General features: G+C 37.5%; 1 protein-coding gene across 2 annotated transcripts in view; it reads left to right on the top strand.

The window, feature by feature from the left end:
• The window catches only part of doc2b (double C2-like domains, beta), a 228,646-nt gene that overhangs the window by 175,474 nt on the left and 30,429 nt on the right, over positions 1–22,743 (top strand). For both annotated transcript variants that reach the window (XM_036142767.1, XM_021317502.2), the window contains 2 exons: positions 13,837–13,946; positions 19,124–19,250. In XM_036142767.1, coding sequence (XP_035998660.1) covers positions 13,837–13,946; positions 19,124–19,250 — 237 coding nt within the window. The remainder of the gene's footprint in view (positions 1–13,836; positions 13,947–19,123; positions 19,251–22,743) is intronic.

Here is a 22,743-nt window from a genome sequence, read left to right as displayed (position 1 = left end):
ACAAGAGAAACAAAAAAGCACAGAAGCACACATTGATCTAGTAATCTGTTCAACATTAGATGGTAGTAGCGGGTGAGCCGTCTTCTCTGGATGATGTCACAGTTAACAAAACGCCAGACCAGGTGTACCTACTATGAAGAAAAAGAGAGAGAGCAAAAAGTTAAAAGCTGAAATGACAACAGTCATTTCAATGTGATACAATGCAAATACAATATAATACAATACAATACTACTCCTGTACCACTTAAAAAGTAAATTTTTAAGTGGTACAGGAGCAAGATAGTTTTCACAAGCCTAGATCGCCCTCTTGTGGCTGTAGATGGTAATGTTTGCTCCTTGGTTCATGTTGGTCAATATGAATTACCATTTTAAATCAATGTAGTCACACCTGACTGTAAGTCACAGGATCGGCCAAACTATGAAAAAAAGTGTGACTTATAGTCCGAAAAATACTTCATCTATGGCCTTTCATATGTGATATATTCTTTCCTTTTTATGGAGCAGAGATGCTGTGTGGGGGAGCTGTTAGTGTAAAACAGGGGTTTACTGTTCATTTAAATTAAAAAAGCAAAATGTTACAGATTTTCCGTTTTAAACTGGCTTTAGCTTCTTATGTTAGCAATTAGCATGGGTTGCCATATAAAAAACCTCTGAAGGTGTTTCTGAGAGCCTAAAATAACAATGGAGGAGACAGAAGACACCAAGCTTTGGTTAATATAGTAAACACTCAACTAAACACAGAATATATTGACAGCCCAGACAAGCATCCTCAGTCAATAAAATGCTATGAGCTCATTGTTAGTACTGTTTTTCAAGCATATTGTTTTTTTTTAGCTTGATTTCTGAGGACGATCTGAAGACCCCCACAGTTGTTGACTGGGGACCCACAGATAAAACCGGGTTGTTTTTCCGTTTCTTTTAACACGTCTACATTAATTGCAACCTTTGCACAGCACACGAGTAGAAGCACTAGTAGGTAATATGTTCTTTAAAATTCAACAACATTTGCATGTGTACAAATACTGCCCGCTTAATTCCTATTGATTGCAGTCATGCTGCATATGGCCGGGGCTTCCCTGTACAATCAGATTCTGTTTTTCCTGTTGACACGATGACGGAGATGTTTTTTTGATTCTTGCACTCTGGAACCTGTTATTAAATCGTGCCGTTGTCAGAGGAAAAACACGCATGGTGCAGAAATGCAAGAAAACGTTTCCGTTTTATTGGTCTATACTGGGCCTTAGTCCTGGGTGTCTCCTTTTGGAGGCTGTCCAGGGACACCCACGTCTGCCGGCTTCTTGTTGCCGTTTGGGTCCTCGTCAACAAACTTAGCAGAGGCAATGTCTCTTGCCTCGATTCTGCGTTGATTTGATCAAATTTCAGACTAATTGTCCTCCTATTTTATCCCCCCGAACAAGTGTTTTAAAGGGGACGAATATTGTGGTAACACGACATGCTACTGTTTACGTAAACCATCATCAACAGATGGTTTGATTACTGGAAAACTTTAGCAACATTATAAAACATTATGTGTAAATCTCTATGAAAGTAGAGAGGCGCAAGACAATACCTAAAAACAATATTGTACCGTTAGTTTAGTACTGTCTGAAACAATGTTCCAGTACGAACATTTAAAGATCTTTCGACATTATCGAACTGACTGTAAATAAAATAAATTTCCCAAACAGTAACTGTGGCTGGGAAAAGTTGTGTTCAATGAGGCCCCGTTCTGATGAAGAAACAAAGGTGAGCCTTTACCCAGTTTATCAATTAATCGAGGAATTATTCAATAAATTACTCGATTATTAAAATATTCAGTTGCCCCAGCCTTGGTAAATTGTCAAACTTTTATTGCATCCGACAGCAGTCTGATGGTTGTGTTGATACCTACCAGAATACCTAAAGGACCTCCTTCGTTCTCACAACCCCAAACCCCTCTGCCTACCTCGCTGTTCAGACATGGACAATGGGTGACCGGGTCGTCTCTGCACTGCAAAGTCAAGCTTTCTGCCAGTGCCAGTGTTTATGTTCCCGCAATAAACAAAAATACAAGAGCACTTTAAATGAGCGCTGACTCTTAGCTCTCTGCAGGCAGAGGTAAACACTCGTCACGTCTGTCACCCTTTAATGTTGCCTACAGGAGTTTGTGTCTGTGTGAATTTTTCAGTACAAAAGCAGCGTGCAGAACATACTGTTTTTGTCGGCATATCTAATTTAAATAAAGCCCAGATCGCTCCATGTGTTCTGACGCTGATGGGGCTTTGAGGTGTCACAGCTCATTTTCCAGAAGTGCAGAAATGTAATAATTATCAAGGTTGCAAAGCTAGACTGGAATATGCATATTCATAAAGAGCTTTTCATTGAAACTATAATGCAATTATTCCCCTACTAACAAGTCTGCCGCTGCTTTGAATAAAAAAAGAACCTCAGATTTAATATCTTGTGTTAAAGAAGGAAATCTACCAACTGTGAACGATTTCTGAGCAACACCAGAGAACAGATTGCTGTGTTTATTCATCACGCATTTTAACAACTTAATCCTGAAAGAAAATATTTTTTTTTACAGAAATGCATCAGTTTACATGAGAAAAACCCACCATGAAATATTTTCTTCTGCCCGTCTGATGACAGGAATAATCATCTGACTTGAGAAGAGTTATCAATGTTTGGCACCTCGCAACTAAGGCTGTGGATAAAAATCAATACAAATATCAATGTTTGTTGTAGAAAAGTCCCCGTTGTTCTGTCGGGGGCGTCACCGGGGAGGGGGGGGGGAGGTCTTTGGCACCTCGCAACTAAGGCTGTGGATAAAAATCAATACAAATATCAATGTTTTGAAAAACGATTTGATATCGATATACTGGCTTTCAATATCGATATACCTCCCAACCCCTAGGGGGCGTTATTACAGCGCGCCGTTACTGTTCACAGCGAGGAAGAATTTGCGGGACCGCCGACAGGATTTTAGAAGCTTCTTCGTCCCTAAAAATCAGACGTTTGGACACATTTTTGGTTTCTGTGAAACGTTAAATGCATTGAACCAAATGCACTTTATTTTCCTGTTAATATATCAGTGGCCAATAATTTGAACTTAAATATAATAATTTGCTGGTTTTGTTGATTGAATAACTTTGAGCATTAATTTGGAAGTAATAAATATCGATATTGGAGTCAAATCAAGCTGTGCTATATCGAAAATCGTATTGTATCGTGAGCTATGTATCGAGAATTGTATCGAATCGGCTCATCCTAGATGATACCCAGCCCTTCTCGCAACCACTTTTGAGCATTTTTCTCATGGATAAATTTCACAGACACAAACACCTACAGGTGCTTGGATTCACTTCTATACAGAAAAACTCTGTTATCATCTTCAGCTGTCACTTTATACATGTTGTTTTAAATAATACTGTATATTCTTCAGTGATGGTATCAAGGTGTTGGTTGTTTGTATCTGTAACACTTTATCAGCTGGTTCTGCTGTTCTTATATCTCTCTTTGCAGGTGTAGTAGCAGACTGAGAGGATGTTATATTGCTCTCTACCTCTCCTCTCCTCTTTCTCTTTCACCTTTTCTCCTCTTTTAGCATTTTGTCTCATCTGTTTCTCTCCTTTTTTTCCCTCTTCTACCGTCTTGTTTCAGTGTCCATTGAACATGATATAGTACCAGAATAAAAGCTAATAAAGCTTCTTACATATATAAATCAAGCGGAGCACTATGGTGAAAGCAGTAATGCTCCACCTGTGAAAGAAAAAAATCTGTTGGGCTCTTTTTGGCATTAAGACAACAATTCTTATTGCTTCACTGCCAGACAGGACACAGGTGGAAATTAATTTCCTTTATTTCCACCTGAAAGCTCATTTAAAAATGTATGTTTTTATTAATTTAAATGATTTCTGCTTTTAATTATTTGATTGAAAACATGTCTCAGGTCAGCTATTCAGATGTGTGCCGCTGTTTCCTTACAGCCGAGAATAAAAAAGAATTTAGTGAATGACGTAGAGAGCTAAAAGAAAGCTAGCTGTGTTTGTGTCATATTTAAATAAAAAACAATTAGTGTTTAATGTACTTGTATATACTTAATTTATATAGCTTACACATACTTAAAAAAATCTCTGAGATCATCAGAGGCAGATCTAGGCACACAGATATGAGGGGGCAGGCAGAGATGTTAAGGCAGCATCATTATGTCATCACATTATGCACCAGAAAATGTATGTAGTTTGTGTTTTCTTCATAAAAATAGACTAAGCTGCGTCCAACACCCATGGGAGGGATTGCACTTCAGTTTGGCCTCTTCCCCCGATAACCTGGCCAGCTTGGTGTCCCATCTGAAGCCGACACTCCTGCTGGTATGGCTCTTAGTGTCACCGAGGAGAAAATCGATGCAGAGACACACGGAGCTCTTTAAAAGCAGCTGAGATCAGAGTGGAAAGTGGAAAAAAAGTTTAAAACCGTTGTGTGTTTATCCTCCAAACAGCATCCAGATCTAGAGCCTGGCCGGGGTGAGTTACAGGGGTCTTTCACACGCAGGTCACTGGTGTGACAGTCTGTTAAGCACTGCAGGGACGGGGGACCCGTTTGTTCTGGTGTGATTTAGAAACGCCGCCGCTGCAGGACAGACCCTTAGAATAAAAAACAGGAAAGCATTATGTGGCTGACAGAACAAATAGATGCTGTACTTTACGTTTATTTTTGTTGTTACAAAGCATCTCGCAACATGAACCGTTACTATAAAACGTTGATCGGGACGCTGTTTACTGGGGGGGAGGCTCTCTGCTGCTGACTGAGAACACATCATTCTTCAGAAAAACACAAAGCGAGGAGGAGCGGAGAAGACACAGAGATGCACGGGCGTAACCATCATCGCAGAAGTGAGTGAGGGGGACATATTTATTTCAGAGGTCTATTGACTGATTTATCATCCTCTTGCTTTCAATCACACCTCTCCTTAGTGGCTGAGGAACCACATAATCACCAACAGCCTCAGCACTGCACCGGGGTGATAACTTTAGTTCTTTAAAGGTATACTATGCAACCGGGGTTGATTTTCCAGCGAGGCTCCCTCCAGAGGGCGAAAGTAAAAGTGCACTGTCATAAAGATGCTCAGCTGTTCTGGTTTCTCCGTCAAGCCAGGCGCGGTTGTTTTGAGTTTAGCAGACAGGCGAACGCAACGAAAAGTGGAAAAAACGGCAGTACAAACAATGACTAACACAGTGAAAGTATGAACATCAGGCTTTCCGCAGCGCTATCCGCCTCGCCAGTTTTTTTATTATTATTATTATTATTATTATTATTATTTATTTTTTTATGTTGGCGAGACGCTACCGCCACCGCCTCGCCTCGCCACGGCCGCCGCGGTAGCATCTCCCCAACATAAAAAAAATAAAATAAATAATAATAATAATAATAATAATAATAAAACTCGATATGCTTGCATGTTTATTTGACGTTAACACACGGTTCTTTGTTGTTGCTTTCGCGCGTGCATATAGTGAATGGCAGGGCAAAAACACATGGAGTTCTCGCCGTAAAGCGAGACTTCTGTGTGTGCGGGCCGTGAGCTCTTGCAATTGCAAGTACGGTATTTCCCCCACAGACCCCCAGGGCGGCCGAGAAAACCTTTGTTCGACCTGAAATGACTCATTTAATCATCCAAAACGGTATGGAACACATTAATTAACTGAAAAATGTTGCATAGTATGCCTTTAAATTAACTAAATCTAAAGTTTTAGCTGTCAGATTCTGGTCGAGTTGACACAAAGACCCTCGGACATCTACAGGGTAAGTAACCAGATCATAAGAAGCCAAATGAAAACACTGAATATAAGCAAATTATTACTTATTGCACAATATGAAATATAAGACACATTATTTTTAATTTATTGTCAGGAACATAGAAGGTGACAAAAACACTAAAATCCACATTTTAGTCAAATATAGCAGATGTGAAAAACCAATCAAGATTAATCAAGCTAAAGAAAAACATGCACAGGGCCATCAAGAATATGAGAAATATGATCCCTCTTGTTGATTTTCATCAGAACTCTTGCTGCAGCATTTTGGATCAGCTGAAGGCTTCGAACTGCATTTTGTGGACTTCCTGATAGTAAAGAATTACAATAGTCCAGCCTTGAAGTAACAAATGCATGGACTAGTTTTTCAGCATCACTCCTGGACAGAATGTTTCTAATTTTGGCGATATTCCGGAGGTGAAAAGAATAAACCCTGGAAACCTGTTTAATATGGGATTTAAATGACATGTATTGGTCAAAAATAACACCAAGATTTTTAACTTTATTACCAGAGGCCAAATTAATGCCATCCAGATTAAGTGATTGATTAGGAACTTTATTTTTTGAAGACTCTGGCCCAAAGATTACAACTTCTGTCTTGTCAGAATTTAAATGCAGGAAATTTAAAGTCATCCAGCTTTTGATGTCATCAAGACATGACTGCAGTCGAAGTAATTGATTGGATTCATCAGGATTTATGGATAAATATAGCTGAGTGTCATCAGCATAACAGTGGAAATTAATCCCATGCTGTCTGATAATTTTGCCAATCGGAAGCATATATATAGTAAAGAGAATTGGTCCAAGGACTGAACCCTGTGGTACTCCACAAGTGACCCTAGAGTTTGAGGAAGATTTATTATTAACATGAACAAACTGGAATCTGTCCGACAGATAAGATTTAAACCAGCCTAATGCTTTCCCCTTAATCCCTACAGTATGTTCAAGTCTTTGTAGGAGAATATTGTGATCAACTGTATCAAACGCAGCACTGAGATCTAACAGGACAAGTATAGACACAAGTCCATTATCTGAGGCCATGAGAATATCATTAGTGACCTTCACCAGAGCTGTTTCAGTGCTATGATGAGCTCTGAAGCCTGACTGAAACTCCTCAAGTAGGTCATTACTTTGTAAATGTTCACAAAGTTGATTAGCAACTACTTTCTCAAGAATTTTAGATAAGAAAAGAAGATTAGATATAGGTCTGTAGTTTACTAACTCATCTTGATCAAGAGAAGGTTTCTTAAGTAAAGGTTTAATAACAGCTACTTTAAAAGCCTGTGGTACATATCCATTTACTAAGGATTAATAGATTAATCATGTCTAAAATAGGGCCACTGATCAAAGGGAATACCTCCTTAAATAACTTGATTAGGATTGGATCTATCATGCAAGTAGAAGCTTTAGATGAAGCTAAAATTTTAGATTCTAAAATTTACAATTTCTCAACGTTGTGCTTCAAAGAACACAGCTTTAAATTAAACCAGGGAACCAGCTTTAAATTTTAAAATTGATTAAAGTCTTTTGTTGTCCAACGACCTACGCTGAGTCCAAATAAATCATTGAAGGTAAATAACTAAATATTAATCAATGCCCATTGTGAATGCACTCATCACTGCAGCCCTTTAAAAGGTGTTTTCTTATCAAAGGCCGAGATTGATTCCCACCGTCCCCCTGTATGTTTAGCTCCGCTCGGCTTCTGCTGAACGAGACTCGGTACCTGGAAGCGGGCGTTTTACGTCATCGAGCTTTCTGACAGCAATTTCCTGTCCTTTTAGACTCATAGCAGCTGTAATCATTTAAACCAGAAATGCACAGTTAGAGCGAGTCAAAGGGTAGCTTGAAACAAACAGTAATTATCCTCTATGAGCCACAACCACTCAGCCAACCTGACTTGATATTGTACCTACATTAAGGAGGCACGGCTTCCTGAATATATGAAAATATGTTGGGGTGCTTTAAAGCCCGGCCGTTTCCTGCCTTGCTCTTACAAATGTACTAATAGTTTCTGCCATTTGCTGAAATGCTGAAGGTCAAGATGTACACTTTTAGTCTGGCTTTCTGCTGCGGCTCTCCTTTCCTTTCCCTGCTGATAAAGTGGCGCATCCTCTGTGAGACGGTGTCATGGCAACCCTGTCAGCACCCACAGCTCGGAAACTTAACTTTCCGAGCTGATATTAACGTTCCCTTTTACAGTTTCTGACATCAAAGCAATTATTTTTAGGGTCTTGATAATTTGAAGGACACGTGTTTTTATTTTCCCCCTCGTTTGTTTGAGTTTCTGTGTATTTTTTCTGTGTTCTGCTGGGAGTCGCAGCTATAATGCCAGCCAAGCTCCTTTCGGCTTAACTTGAATAAATTTGAGTTGTCATGGATTCTTGGACCAGTAAGTCGAATAAACCTCTCCATGACGGCCTGTTGCCTCTTGGATTTGTCTCCTGTCTCGCTGTGAGGCCTCGTCGAGGCCTTTGCGTATTCTGCCAGCCAAACAAGATGCCGTCACCTTCTCAGGCGCTCTCTGTCAACTTGTTCTGAAAATAGTCATTAGGCACGGTCGAAGAGCCTCATTAATAGCCAGCTAAAGAGGTCATAAGTTCTTTTTGCATCCTAATGAGAAGTGAAGTCTCACGCTCGGCTGCAGAGCCAGATCACAGCTTCATCACTGTTGAGACCTCAATCAAACACAATGAAATGCCTGTAAGTGTTTCAGATTAGACTGCGCTGACAGGAAGGATGTGCGGTACAATGGGGAAGAAAACGTTGTCAAAATACAAAATTAGAACCAGTTATATCGAGGTGTTCCAAAAAAATGGCGCTTTAAAAATTCCTGATAAACCTTTTCATATGGCATTTGTTTATCTAGGCAACATTTGCATTTAGTAAAATAGGCATTAATCCCCATAAACAATAAAATAAATGCAGTGTAGCCCCTTGGTGAACCGACTCAGTTGTTTTCAGGGAATCAAATACAAACGCTTTAATGGAGCGCAATAAAAGAAGATGGAATGAAATGCGTAATTTCATGACAAAATATAAACCTAAAGATGAAGTAAAACAAAAAAAGCATGTTTTTTGTTGTACAGAGCTCTGGAAAAGTTATAATACCCCTTTTTTGTCATGTTACGACCACAATGTTTGGTTTGGTAAATTGAACTTTTATCTGACAGATGATCAGGTTGTGCATAGTTTTTTGCGGTGGAAGGATAATAGTTTTAATTATTATGATTTTTTTATTTATTTATTTGTTTTACAAATAATAATCTAAAGTGTTGCATGTGTTTTTATTCTACCCCTGTGGCAAACACACACAATTATTAGTGACGACAAAAGAAAAAAAGAATACAAGGGAAGAAAAGTAAACTGTCTAATCTAAAGTTAGTTATAAAGAAAACACCAAGAGTAGAATATAAGAGTAAAAATAAATAAATTAACCCACTTTTTCAACTATACTATTACAACAATATAAAAGGTTTTTAGCCCAACTCGTACCTGCAGTCGAAACAAAAGATGAAACTAAAATGTTCACTGCCTCTGGACACAGTTCTTCTCTCTGGAAAGACGACCATGAACCTCATCAATAAAATTCAGGAACCCAATAAAAGCGAGCTGAAATATTTGGCAAACATCAGACCGCCAACAACCTGTAAAATAGAGGCAATTAAAGTAAAATCTGGAGTAGAAGGGGATTGAATACTTTTCCAAAGCCCTGAATGGTGCATGTGAAGAAGATTCTTTGACACATCGAGCAAACAGGCGCCCTTCATCCCTGCAGCAGCTCACTGCACGGTCCGAAGAGCAAAATTAATCCAGCAAATAAGAATTTATTAACGGCACCCATGAAAACATCAATTAGCTCAAGACCAGGATTTATTGGATTTAAATGAAAGTTGCTTTCAAGAGCCATTATGACGTTTAAGAGTGCAGGGTTGTGTGTTTGTGTCTGTATTTTTAAAGTGCACCTGCACATCAGACCTCCCACGCGTCTCTTTTTAGCCTCGCCACGCAGCGCCCGTCTCAGATATAAGGGGCTTTTAAAATTAAAGCTAGTTAGAGCAGAGATCAAGAAGTCAAGGGGAAAGCACTGTAGTAATTGGCTAGAGAGCAGCGCCTTTTCAGCCTCTGCCGCTGAAGTGATTATGACACCAGTTGCTCGTTTGTAGCGCCGCCCGTCACCTGTGAGCAGCCGGAGGACGTTTTTCTCTGTCTGAGAAACGCTACGTTTTTTTGCTGCAGACATTTTTCATTTAAAACCTTTTCTTTCTGCATTAGAAACGTCGTTTTAAAGCGCTGAACGATTCGCAGCTTCTTATTAAACCCTGCAAGTGGAATTGTTTCAGTCTAGAGCTGCACAATATATAAAATCACAGTCATTTTAATACCAATGTGTTCAATATACGTAATAATAAAAAAAAAAAGACAGCTTGGATCTAATAATTGGTTGTTTAGCATGTGTCATGCATCCACACTTAGCTCACATATATTAATCATGGAACTATATATTTTTGTTGTATTGTAAAACCCTGTTTCTGGTATTCCAGCATGTTAATCACTTTATGCCGCCGCTGCAAATTTAGGCCGAAGCATTGCTGCTGTACGTATTTAAAACAGAACCTTGTCTAGCTTTCCTTACAACAATTTAACAGCCAACAAGAGCATTTAAAACTACTAAATGTGTTTCTGGTGCAGTTATTTTTATTTTTTATTTTTATTTATTTATTTATTTTCACAGATCAAAATAGAAACTCAGAATACATCAATAGAATAAAAAAATAAAAAATGTGATGGAGTGTGACAGAAACCCCTTAGGGCTTATACCAAAGGCCACACCCCTAAACCAACAAAACATCAGGCAGCTCTCATTATGAAAGTCCTTTCATTCAAGAGAGAAAACAGAAAAGACATGTACAGTAACATTATTTTTACATTTTAGCTTTCAGATTTCAGGGAGTCAATGTTTGTAAAATCATAAATCATTGTCTTTTTAGGATAACAGTATTTTTTTCAAAGACTTTCTACCATTTATTTCTGGAGATTCCTTATATTTTCCATATTCATTCCATAGTTTTGCACCACGATGCCGAAAAGAAAATTGCACTTGAGTTTTAATACTTAACGGTAAATGAAAAGACAAAGCTTGTCTAGTATTATAAGAATGCACTTGGCAGTTCTTAACAAAATATTTCTTGAAAGTATCAGGAGACTGACCTTGTTTTATCATAAAAACAAAGGTACATGTTTGATAAATATTAATTTCAAAAATATTCAACAGCTGTAATTTGGAGAAAAGAGGAGCACTAGCTGCATCAACTTTAGAAAATGTTGCTAAACGAACAAAAGCTTTTTGTAAAAGTAGTATTTTTTTTAAATAACTAGATCCCACACAGCCGGATTTCTGGGAAAAGGGATACATTTTTATGCAGTTATGTCTCTCATCCACACGAAAACAGCATTTTACATTCCTAAAAATGGATGATTCTGAAAACTACAGCTGAAGTGGCGATTTATAGATACTCCGGGTGTACGTGAAAAGACGAATGCGTACATTACATACGGGCGGCCATTTTTACAGACAGCCATACAGTGGAGTAAAAATGAAACGCTGTCAAAGAGGTGCTGATTTCTACGTTGTTGCTGTGATTGTTAATAATATATATCTGATCAATGTTAAACTGGACAAATACACTAACCTACGGTAGTTTATTTCCAACAAATGCATTTTCTGTTTTCACCTCGGTGTCGAGACTTCAAAGTAAGAGCGTAAATGCAACGTTGTAAACAGTTCAGTTGGTTCAGAGGCCTTTTATTTGTCTGTGTTAAAAACCCGGCTGCTCCGATACGTTAAGGTGCAAAGGAGAAAAGGATTCCTAAGGTCAGCTGGTTTTACACAAACACAATGCTGTACAACATCGCCTTAGTTTTGAAAGAGTCTGACCGGCTGGCACATTTAAAACAGTCAATTGTGAATTTGTACTGGTTTCTGTGGATGAAAACCTAAAACGATCCTTTGTGTACGGTATTATTTTTAAAAATGATGTGGGGTAGATATTCGTTTTTTTAAAAGGTGCACAAGGCCTTACTGTAGTGCACGCTTCTGTTTAATGATCAAAACGGGACAGTTTTAATCTTCATTTTTATCTCTAGTCAGAAGAAATGTCCTCTGCAAAAAAAATCATATTTGTGTATGTGCCCAAAAGTTTATTTTGCCTTGTAGACAGCTCTTAGTCTTCATTGTAACATTTTATACAGGTAATGATAACATAGAGAGGGATCTTAGACGATTTGGCTTCGCTCAATGTCTCCACATTACCCAGCATCCTCTCTGATGTTCTCCTCAGCTCACCTTTCAGCTTTAGGTCTGAGGACGGAGATCTCTATGGAAGAAGGTTGATTTTGTGTCTAATATTTCATTTTTGTTTCCATTTACCCGCACACTTTGCACTGCTACCCTTTTTTACTATATTTGTAATTAAAGTATCGTAGTGTTTCAAGGAGTTCATGATGCCGTGCACGCTAACATGGTTTCCAGGGGCTTTGGGAGAGACACAGACCCGCAGCGTCACAGATGTTGGCCATGGGGGCTTTTTTGCCAACATGTTTATCCTTTGTTTCGCTCTGAGCAACCTGGATTGTTTGTTTCAGAAAGCTCAATTTTATATCTGTCACACTGTTGCAGATTATAAAAACCCTGAACTCTTGTGCAGAACTAAAATGCAAATGTTCCACTGTGCAACTTTTAGAGACAGAACCAACACAAAGCAGAGGTCCATTCAGCTAAAGTGTCGATGGAAGGAGAAAGGTGTCCTAAAAGGTTTATGTCAGCGGTTTATAATAGTAAGGAGGAGGTTTCATACCCAGATGGTCGATGAATATCGCAAATTTATCGTCACTGCAAAGAATCAGCTGGACGGCATTAAGTGTTGGATAATTATTTAAGCACCCTGCAGTCAGGCTCTCACTGCCCCCCCAATACAATATGTTTGGTGACGTTTATTGTTTGATGCAACATAAAAAGTTAGAGAAGGTAAAGAGATGTTAAGATTTATAAGAAACTACAGCCGAGTTCTTTCATTACCAAAACAGGGGCAGCCTTTTCACTAAAACCTTTGTTTTTTAGTAGCTGGATAGACTACCCATTATCCAGGGTCTAGGTTTGCAGAAAGACATTAACATTTTAATTATTTCTAGGTTTATTGCAAGCTATATCATTTACCAATATTATCACATATCATAACTTTTCCTAATATCGTGCAGCCCAACTGTTTTCTGCATAAACAGACTTTGCACAATAGGAGCTATTGTGCAAAGTCTAAATAATCACAAATACTTGAAAGACATCCATAAGTGTAGAGGTTTTAACAAAATTCAGTAATAATATCTAATCATAAAAACTGCATCATCCTGTTGCCTTTAAATCAGTTTAATACTTTAAAAATGTTGGATACAGTGGTGTTTACTTCATTCAGGTCGATCTGTTGTAGCAGGCCGTCACTAAATGATCAATTCATAGATCATAGTTTAATTTATCATCACTGTTACGGCACAGCTAACATGCTATCATGGGTCAGTGAACAACTGGCTTGCCTTTTGGTTTTTAAATTTATTTTGGGTTAAGATTGTCCATTCTCCCATTAGTTTTGAACTTAGACTTAGACAACTTTATTTGTCATTTTGTATGCACAGAGTGTGTTCAGAACGAAATTTCGATTGCATACAGCTTGAGAATTTCAGTGAATTGCAGTAGATTTCAGAATAAAGTAAATTACAGGATAAAGTGCAACAGTGATTTCACAGTACAGCAATTGAAATGTAAACAATGCAGGACAAATGTGCAGGGGTGATAATACTTTAGCAAGGTAACGAATGTATGCAGCAGTGAAATATCATTTGCCTTCACATTGCAAGGACTATCTGGAGCATTTTCCTGGAAGTTAGAAAAAAATACTGGCTGCATTTCATTGATAAGCTCTGCTTTCCTGTTGGGGGGAAAACCAGCATTCAATCATGAACATTCAGCGGAGGATGTGATTTTGTGTTTCAGGCCAACAAACTCAGAACCAAGACGCTGCGCAACACACTCAACCCCATCTGGAACGAGACCCTGACCTACTACGGCATCACGGACGAGGATATGGTCCGCAAAACTCTCAGGTACGCTCAGCAGGAGGATGGCTGTGTCCGCATGACACGGAGAAATCAGACGCTGGTAATAAATACAAACATGGAGGAAAGTATAGAAACATCTGTGAAAAAAATGAGAAAACAAACGGAGTAAATGGAATTAATGACAGTCGAAAGGGAAGGAGAAAAGACTCAAAAGGGTGAGAAATTGCTTTGAGGAGGCAAACTAAAGTAAATCATAGGAATTAAATTAGCAAGGACAGCAGAATGAAGAGAAAAGAGACTGAAAGGGAAGAATCAGATTAAACCCAGAAAGAGGGAAACGAGGTAAAGTGGGCCAATTAAAGAAAATAACAGGAACCGGGGAGAAAGGGGAAAGAAATGGCCGATAATAAAAAAGGCTAAATGCAGAAAGGGAAGAACAAAGGTCAAAAAAGGTCTAAAAACAGTTGACAAAAACAATTTTTATGTGTGCTTGTCTTTCTCCTGCAGATTTAGGGTGAATAACCATGTTACAGTGTTTACTCTACAACTGCCTTGTTATGTCCATAAATGGGCATCCTTCCTGTTCCTTCAGTTTGTTCCTGTACGTGTGAAAGCTCCCAATCACAACAAGCGAAATGTTTTTGCTCTCCTGCTCGGCTCGGAGGCTCATATGTTTAATTTTATCGTCTTTCCGTTCAATAAGGACACAGAAGGAAAGCCGCGAAGCCAAAAAACTTTTAACTCCCCGTGAAAATGATGACACATTTATGTAATTCAAGTGTTGCTTCGCCTCCACCGGCTCCCTTCTTTTGCACCAAAGCGTTAACAGCGTGTAGTCGAGTGGTTGGAGGTAGGTTATGCAACCATATGCAGAGTTTTCATTTCAGGTGGACTGAGTACAGAGGAGGATGATGGGAGTCGGTGGGAATGTTCTTCACTAAATGCATGAGCTGCTGGACGCTCCAGCTAACACAAGGGGCTCTGCAGCCTGTGGCTCTCTGGACCTTCCACAGTGGAGTTATATTTTTATTATGGTATTTTAATGTAATAATGATAATAAATGTTTTTTCTTGGAATAATTGCTTCTAATTTTCAGAACAGAATGATGCTAAAAGTGCCAGTAATATTTAGTTTTAAATCAATATTTTTCCATTATGTTGGAAACTATGATTTGGTTTTTTTTACGTCATCATCCACAAGTATCAACACCCGTCAATCCTCTTTTTTTTAAACCTCAAAATAGACATAAAAGGGTGTTTCTTTAACGATGACAACATATTTCCTTCAGTAGATCTTTATCAAAAATTATAACTTGTCTTTTTTCAAAAGGCCAGGCAACATTTCAATCTCTACAACACCTCCCTTAGAGTTTAAGACGCCCCCCCCCCCCTCCCCTCTGTAATTGACATTTATTCATTGTTTTGCACTGTTTTGCACATTGTCATTATCACTTTATTTTAGATCTGGAAATATATATATATATATATATATATATATATATATATATATATATATTTTTTTTTTTTTTTTTTTTAGATCTGGAAATATATATATATATTATATATATATATTATATATATATATATATATATATATATATAATTTCCAGATCTAAAATAAAGTGATTATTTATATATTAATATATATATATTATATATATATATTATAATATATATATATTTCCAGATCTAAAATAAGGATATTTATATATTAATATATATATATATATTATATACTAATTTTATATTTATATATATGATTTATAGCTATTATCATATAATATATTATATATATATATTTTTATATATATTATATATCTATCTATATATTATAAATATCTATTATTTTATAATTTCATATATACATATTATTTATATATTATATATATATACTACATATATATATTTATATATATATATATATATATATATGTGTGTGTATGTATATATATGCAGAAAGACCCAGGAGTGTACTCGAACCCAGGACCTTCTTGCTGCAAGGCAACAGCACTACCCACTGTGCAGCCATATATATATATATATATATATATATATATATATATATATATATATATATATATATATATATATATATGTGTACATGTGTACCCCGCCTCTCGCCCAGTGAACGCTGGAAATAGGCACCAGCAACCCCCGCGACCCCATGAGGGATAAAGCGGTTCGGAAAATGGATGGATGGATGTATATGTGTGTGTGTATATATGTATATGTGTGTGTATATATATATATGTATATATATATATATGTATATATGTACTTTGTATATCTGAAGTGTGTAACGCAAATAATTTCCCTCTGGGATTATTAAAGTACTTCTGATTCTAATTTTAAGCTCTGAACGACTTTAATTCAAGTGGACTGAAGTCAAAATGGCTCTTTAGAATGTAAAGCTTGCAGACCCCTGCTTTAACAGAACATTGCAGGTGATGCCGTTCATGCAAGGCCTCCCTTAAACCTTTCACTTAATGAGTTATCAGTTAACATTTATTGTTTAAGACGCACGGCACCTAAACATGAAGCGATGTATTCCGTGTACGTCTACCTCCATAAAGAGACGATGCGTTACATTCCAGCAGGCCGATGCCGTTTTCTGACCCGCGGAGTGGCCGCCTGCCGCTCTTATCGACACCCTGCTGCCACATTAGTGTACGTTACTGATTATTTTGTGTTGCGGAGCGTCGCGCTGAATCACAGCAGCGATCCGAAGCATCAGCATGCAGAGACATGATCTGATCAACCGTTTCAGTGGGCCGCACTCCACGTTCCCAAATAACACAACTCATTTATTTCTGTAAATTGAAACATGATTTCAACACGGCCCTTTCTCGCTGTTATCAGCACCATTATTGATATTGAAAGTCTGATTGCGCGGCATCCCATGCAACCTACAGCCCTATTACATTATGCCGTTGGGCACACAAAGGCGGCGTGTTTTTTTCCCCTCGTATGGCTGCTTATTATGCAGGGAAAAGCACTTGAAACAAGCAGTATTCATCTACACGAGCCTGAGTGCGAATCATGTCATGTCAGGGCAGAGTGCTTACACAGGGGCCGTTCTCTGCATTTATTGGAGACATGCTGCAGGTCTGCTGAGAGCTCCGGTTATTGGTTTCTATTATCACTTTCATCAAATGCTGAGGAGGAATACAGATCCCTGGTCTGAAAAGTTCTCGCTGCTTTTTGTAAGTTCTTTTACCTGTGTGGGATGTCTGTAGAAGCCGTACTTCTACAGCTTTATATAAGCACCCAGACGTTATTCTAGCCTCTTAAAATGGTCTTGGATCAGGATCCAGGTGCTTACAGACTCACGTCTATACAGAAAACTTCCTATTATTATCTTCAGCTCTCACTTTATAAATATTGTATTAAATAATACTGTATATTATTCAATGATGCTATCAAGGCGTTGGTTGTTTGTATCTGTAATACTTTATCAGCTGGTTTTGCTGTTCTTTTTATATCTCTCTTTGCAGGTGAAGAAGCAGACTCAGAGGATGCTATATCGCTCTCTCCCTTTCCTCTCCTAGTTTTCTTTCACCTTTTCTCCTCTTTTAGAATTTTGTCTCACCTGTTTCTCTCCTTTTTTTTCCTCCTCTACCTTCCTGTTTCAGTGTCCATTGAACATGAAATAGTCCCAGAATAAAATCTAATAATTTTCTATATTTCTCTTTGCAGGTGAAGGAGGAGACTCTGAGGATGTATCGTTCTCTCCCTTTTCTCTCCTCTTTCTCTTTCACCTTTTTTGTTCTCTTTTACCTTCTTGTTTCAGTGTCCATATAACATGAAAAACATCCCCTGCATAAATTATAATAAAGCTTCTTGAATATCTAAATCAAGCAGAGCTCTATGGTGAAAGCAGTAATGTTCTGCTTGTAAAAGTAAAATCTGTCGGGCTCTTTTTGGCATTAAGACAACAATTCTTAATGCTGCCAGATTATATATATATATATAGATTATATAATTCTTATTGCTGTCAGACAGGACACTGTAAAAAAAAAGGTGGTCTTGATCAGTAGTTCTTTAGGCTTTCTGAAGATCCCCCAGTTTTTCAGTACAATTTGGCTTCTTTCTCCTCGCTTTCTGTTAAATTTTTGTTAATAAAAATAAATTTTTTCAATTGCGTTTAAAACCAAGAAGCAGATCATCCAATCACAAGGCGGCAACTCAACTCATTTATGCATCTAGACGTGATGAAGAAGACTTGCTGAAGTTCAGACTGAGCATTGGAAAATGGGGAAGAATGGATTTAAGAGACTTTGTATGTTGTTGGTTGGCAGACATTTGATTGGGTTCATAGTTACCTGGTGTGATGATATATTGAGTCGTCTGCATTGTTTACAAAGTTCTGTGGCAGGATTATGATGGATAGATGCATGAGAACATTAGCGCAGTGCTCTGTTAGAAATTATAAGTAGAAATGCTAAAAATGAAGGACTTCCTAGATTATTTCATAGCCTCTGTTACCTGCATCACATTTCATGCTGCTGGATGATGTGCTTACAGACGGAAAAATACTCAAGGACTTCGTTTTTGTGCAGGGAAACCAATTCAGATTGTTCAGTATTTGACCTCCTGATCACCAATCAGAGCCGACAAAAGGAAATTTAGCCGTTTGAAGCGGTGTATTTTTTCTAGAAATATTCTTTAAAGGTGCCGTCCTGTAGTAAAGATGTAAGCTGGGCATGAAGTGTCTCAAAATACGAATCTGTTAACAGACTGAATGTCCCACAGGGCAATTTAATTTAAGCAACGGCGTAAAAAAGAAGAGCACAGAAAGATCTGTTGAAGATGAATAACTGATTTGATGTTAAATGGTTTTTTACATAATCAGGAAGGTTTTTCCACCCAAATGAAACGTCAAAAATCTCTTCTCTTTTGTAAGTATCTGCAGGTCTTTTAATCTGTGCACAGCTTAAAGCTTCCTAACATATAATTATCCCATCATTTCCTGTCATCCTGATTGAGTCTGACAAAGCTCTCCTTTGCTACTTCACTGCAGCGCGACTGCATTTCAGCTGGAAAGGGAAAGTTTTGCCTCAAACTGAATCGCTAACCCTTAAGGCTCATGATGTCCAGCTGGAAGATGAAATGATTTTACGGTTCTTAAACCTCATCTATGCTGCAAAGCATCAATCTGACAATATGAGTTTTACAGTTTTCACTTTTTTTTTTCCTCCATCTTTTCTGATTTTCGTCTCTCAGGATCTCAGTGTGTGATGAGGACAAATTTCGCCACAATGAGTTTATCGGGGAAACGCGGATTCCCCTCAAGAAGCTAAAGCCCAACCAAGTCAAAAACTTCAACAACTGCCTGGAAAAACAGCTGCCAGTAAGTCTATAATCCGTTATGTGTTACGGGGGTGGGGTTTGTGCTGTTATGGTGGACATGGTCATAGACATTATATACGTAGATGCCTCACTGGGCGGGTTCTGCCTATGCTGCAGATGAGTCAGAGCGTCCGCCATGTTGAATGTGGCAAATCTGTTGTTAGATTTAGACACTTAAACATTATCAGAGGGACTTTAATCTCAGAATATACTTAATATTCATAATATTTTTATTTTTGTAATATTACGAGTTTATTTTCGTATCCCTTTGGCTTCATTCTTCTGACTTTATTATCGTAAAGAATAAAAATAATTTAAATAATCTAACCCTATTACTCCAGGACTAAGATAGTTCTGCAAACAGTGACTATTCTGGAAATAACCCCCCTTAATTCTCATAATATGACGTTTTTTATTTTCATAATATTTCCACTTTTGTCTTTTTTTACTTACTTACTTTTTTCTCATATTAGTAATTTCGTCTCTTTAACACTCCCCCAAAAAGTCTGTTGCTATTCTGTGTCTATGCCAGATCTTAAAGGGTGAAATAATGAAAACCACAATGTTTAGATTTAACCAATTGATTTTGATATTCATAACACATCTCTCTCTCTCTCTCTCTATCTATCTATCTATCTATCTATCTATCTATCTATCTATCTATCTATCTATCTATCTATCTATCTATCTATCTATCTTATCTATCTATCTATCTGTGTGTATGTATATATATATATATATATATATATATATATATATATATATATATATATATATATATATATATATGTGTGTGTGTGTGTGTGTGTCTGTTTATTTATATATATATATATATATATATATGTGTGTGTGTGTGTCTGTTTATTTATATATATATATATATATATATATATGTGTGTGTGTATATATATATATACCTCTATACTTGAGGTATATATAAACACACCTATTTATTTATAATACTTTAAAATCTATATATGTGCATCTATATCTAAAAGCATCGATCCAAAGCTCTCTGTTCTGCCAATCTCTATCAATTAATCTATTTTTTTTTTTTTTTTACAAGTATATGTAAGCTCCATCTATATCTTTCTATCTAAATATTTAAAACATATACACAGGGAACATAGACGTTCACTACTTTCTGCCACATACAGTATGGCGGTGACGTCGACGTGCAAACCTGCGCCCAATGAGGCGTCTACATATATATGTCTGTGAACATGGTAAGCAAGAATAATTAACAAAGGGAGTCAGAAAATCAGGAGTTTCACGAGTAATAATAACAATTAAAAATTTTCTTCAGCTGATTTAACTTAACCGAGAATATATAACGATTTTATAATTTCTAACAGCTCTAACTGGCAAAACAAATGAGTAGAAATTAACAACTCATTGATTCTTGTTCCGGTGGAAAAAGAATCCTCCGTTTTAAACGATTCAGTCTTTTTGTGAAAGATTCATCTTCGACAAAATGTATTCATCACAAGTCGCCTTAAACTGGTTGGTTTCTTGAGCATCGTGATGAGTTCACTTTACTCCAAAGGCCTCCAGTGTCCCCGGATGAGAGCAGGTAGGTAGAGCAGCAGATTCACATCCCACAACACCAGCTGCTCCATGCCACAGCAGTGGAGCCTTTTTTCCAGGTTTTACTTTATTCTAACTCTGTTTCCCTTAAACCAAAAACATAGAAACAAAGAGCTAATGACTGGGAGAACAGACAAACGGTCTTTAAAGAATATCCATGGTTCTCTGAATTTTTATGTCTTTAATGTCGAGATTATCGCCACATTGTGTCTCAGGATGGTTATTTAAGCAGTTTGTGCAGCCAAAGACTGAAAGACGGTTTTAAAGATGGCCGAGCTAAGAGTTGGCTCTGTCGGTAGAAACAGAACTGGTACCAATAAACCTCTAGCTCCAGTTTATAGTACAAGCAAGTTTTCTTGACTCTTTAGTGAATGGTTGTGAAATCTAATGATGTCGTATTTACCAAGCTGCATCATATTGAGTCTGTATCCTTATTAGGGCTGTGCATAATACTAAATCGATGCAAAGATTAATATCAATGTTTTTAAAAACGATTTAATATCGATATTCTGGCTTTCAATGTCGATATACCTCCCAACCCCTAGGGGGCGTTATTACAGCGCACCGTTACTGTTCACAGCGAGGAAGTGAGACGAATTTACAGAAGGACAGGATTTTAGAAGCTCCTTCGTCCCTAAAATCAGATATTTGGGACATTTTTGGTTTCTGTGAAACGTTAAATGCATTGAACTAAATGCACTTTATTTTCTTTTTAATATGTCAGTGTTCAATAAATTCAACATAAATATAATATTTGGCTGGTTTTGTTTATTGAATGACTTTGAGCATTAATTTGAAAGTAATAAATATCAATATTGAAGTCAAATCAAGCTGAGCCATATATCGAGAATCGTATCGAATCGGCTCATCCTAGATGATACCCACAGCCCTAATCCTTATACAATGTTTATTTTAGAGCGGTTGAATTTGCTGAACAACTTTTCATGGATTAGGTTAAAGGTTGGAGGCCCACTATCTGGATTTATTCAGGCATTTTTTTTTTTTGTTCGTCTTTATTTAAATTGTTTAAAGCATTTAAAACAAAGAATTAAATCTTAAAGACCAAAACGACAGATTTATTTACACTGTTAAAGATCATTTACACTTAAACATTCCTGTCGCCTAGTTCACTTAAACACGTCTTGACACACGTACTGGCGGTTTGTAGAACTACGCTCAGCGGGCCATTCTTTAGATATAGATGATCCAGATCACACCACTTTAATGTCTTTTAAATTATAAACTGTGTGGGCAGTTTCATAAGGGTGTTCAGTCACAGTTCAATAACACTCCACTCCACTCCTGTGCTCTTGCAACACATAATCCACTCCTGCTCCCCACTTATTGGCTCACAACCTGGTGCTTTAATCTGTTGTGGTTTAAATTAAGTCCTGGTGGAATATACCGCACCCCCATTCCTCTCTGCAGCAACCAGCTTTGTTTCTGTGGAGCACCGAGGCCTTCCTGTTGGCTTGGACGGTGTCTGTTAAAATACCAGATTTAACGCTATATAAATCTGCCCCTGGTTGCAGTGGTTTGCATGCCAGTACCTTTTTAAATTTTATTTTTCCGCATTTAGTCCTCTTGGGGATGACTTTCATGATGAATTTGTACAATCAGGAATAAAGTTCAGCTGCGATTGTAAAATCTTCCTGACATTTTCTGCCTTTAGCTGAAGCCATATTCAACGGCAAATTTACAGACACCAAATCTAGGGTCTATAATCTAGGGTGCATGGATAAATGGATTAACTTTGGTGTCAGACAAAGATAAACCATATAAATACAAGTGATTTCATTTCTCCATAATGCATTTATTCATTAGAAAACTATGTTTTGTATTTACTCAGTTTTACTTTCTTACATAAAACTTGTTGTGATTGGTTTGAAGTACGCCCCGGCCCCCTT

The sequence above is a fragment of the Fundulus heteroclitus genome, chromosome 11 (assembly GCF_011125445.2).
Source record: "Fundulus heteroclitus isolate FHET01 chromosome 11, MU-UCD_Fhet_4.1, whole genome shotgun sequence".
In the NCBI taxonomy this organism is placed as follows: Eukaryota; Metazoa; Chordata; class Actinopteri; order Cyprinodontiformes; family Fundulidae; genus Fundulus; species Fundulus heteroclitus.
The sequence above is the reverse complement of the archived record's forward strand: the minus strand, read 5'-3'. Positions and strand labels throughout refer to the sequence as shown.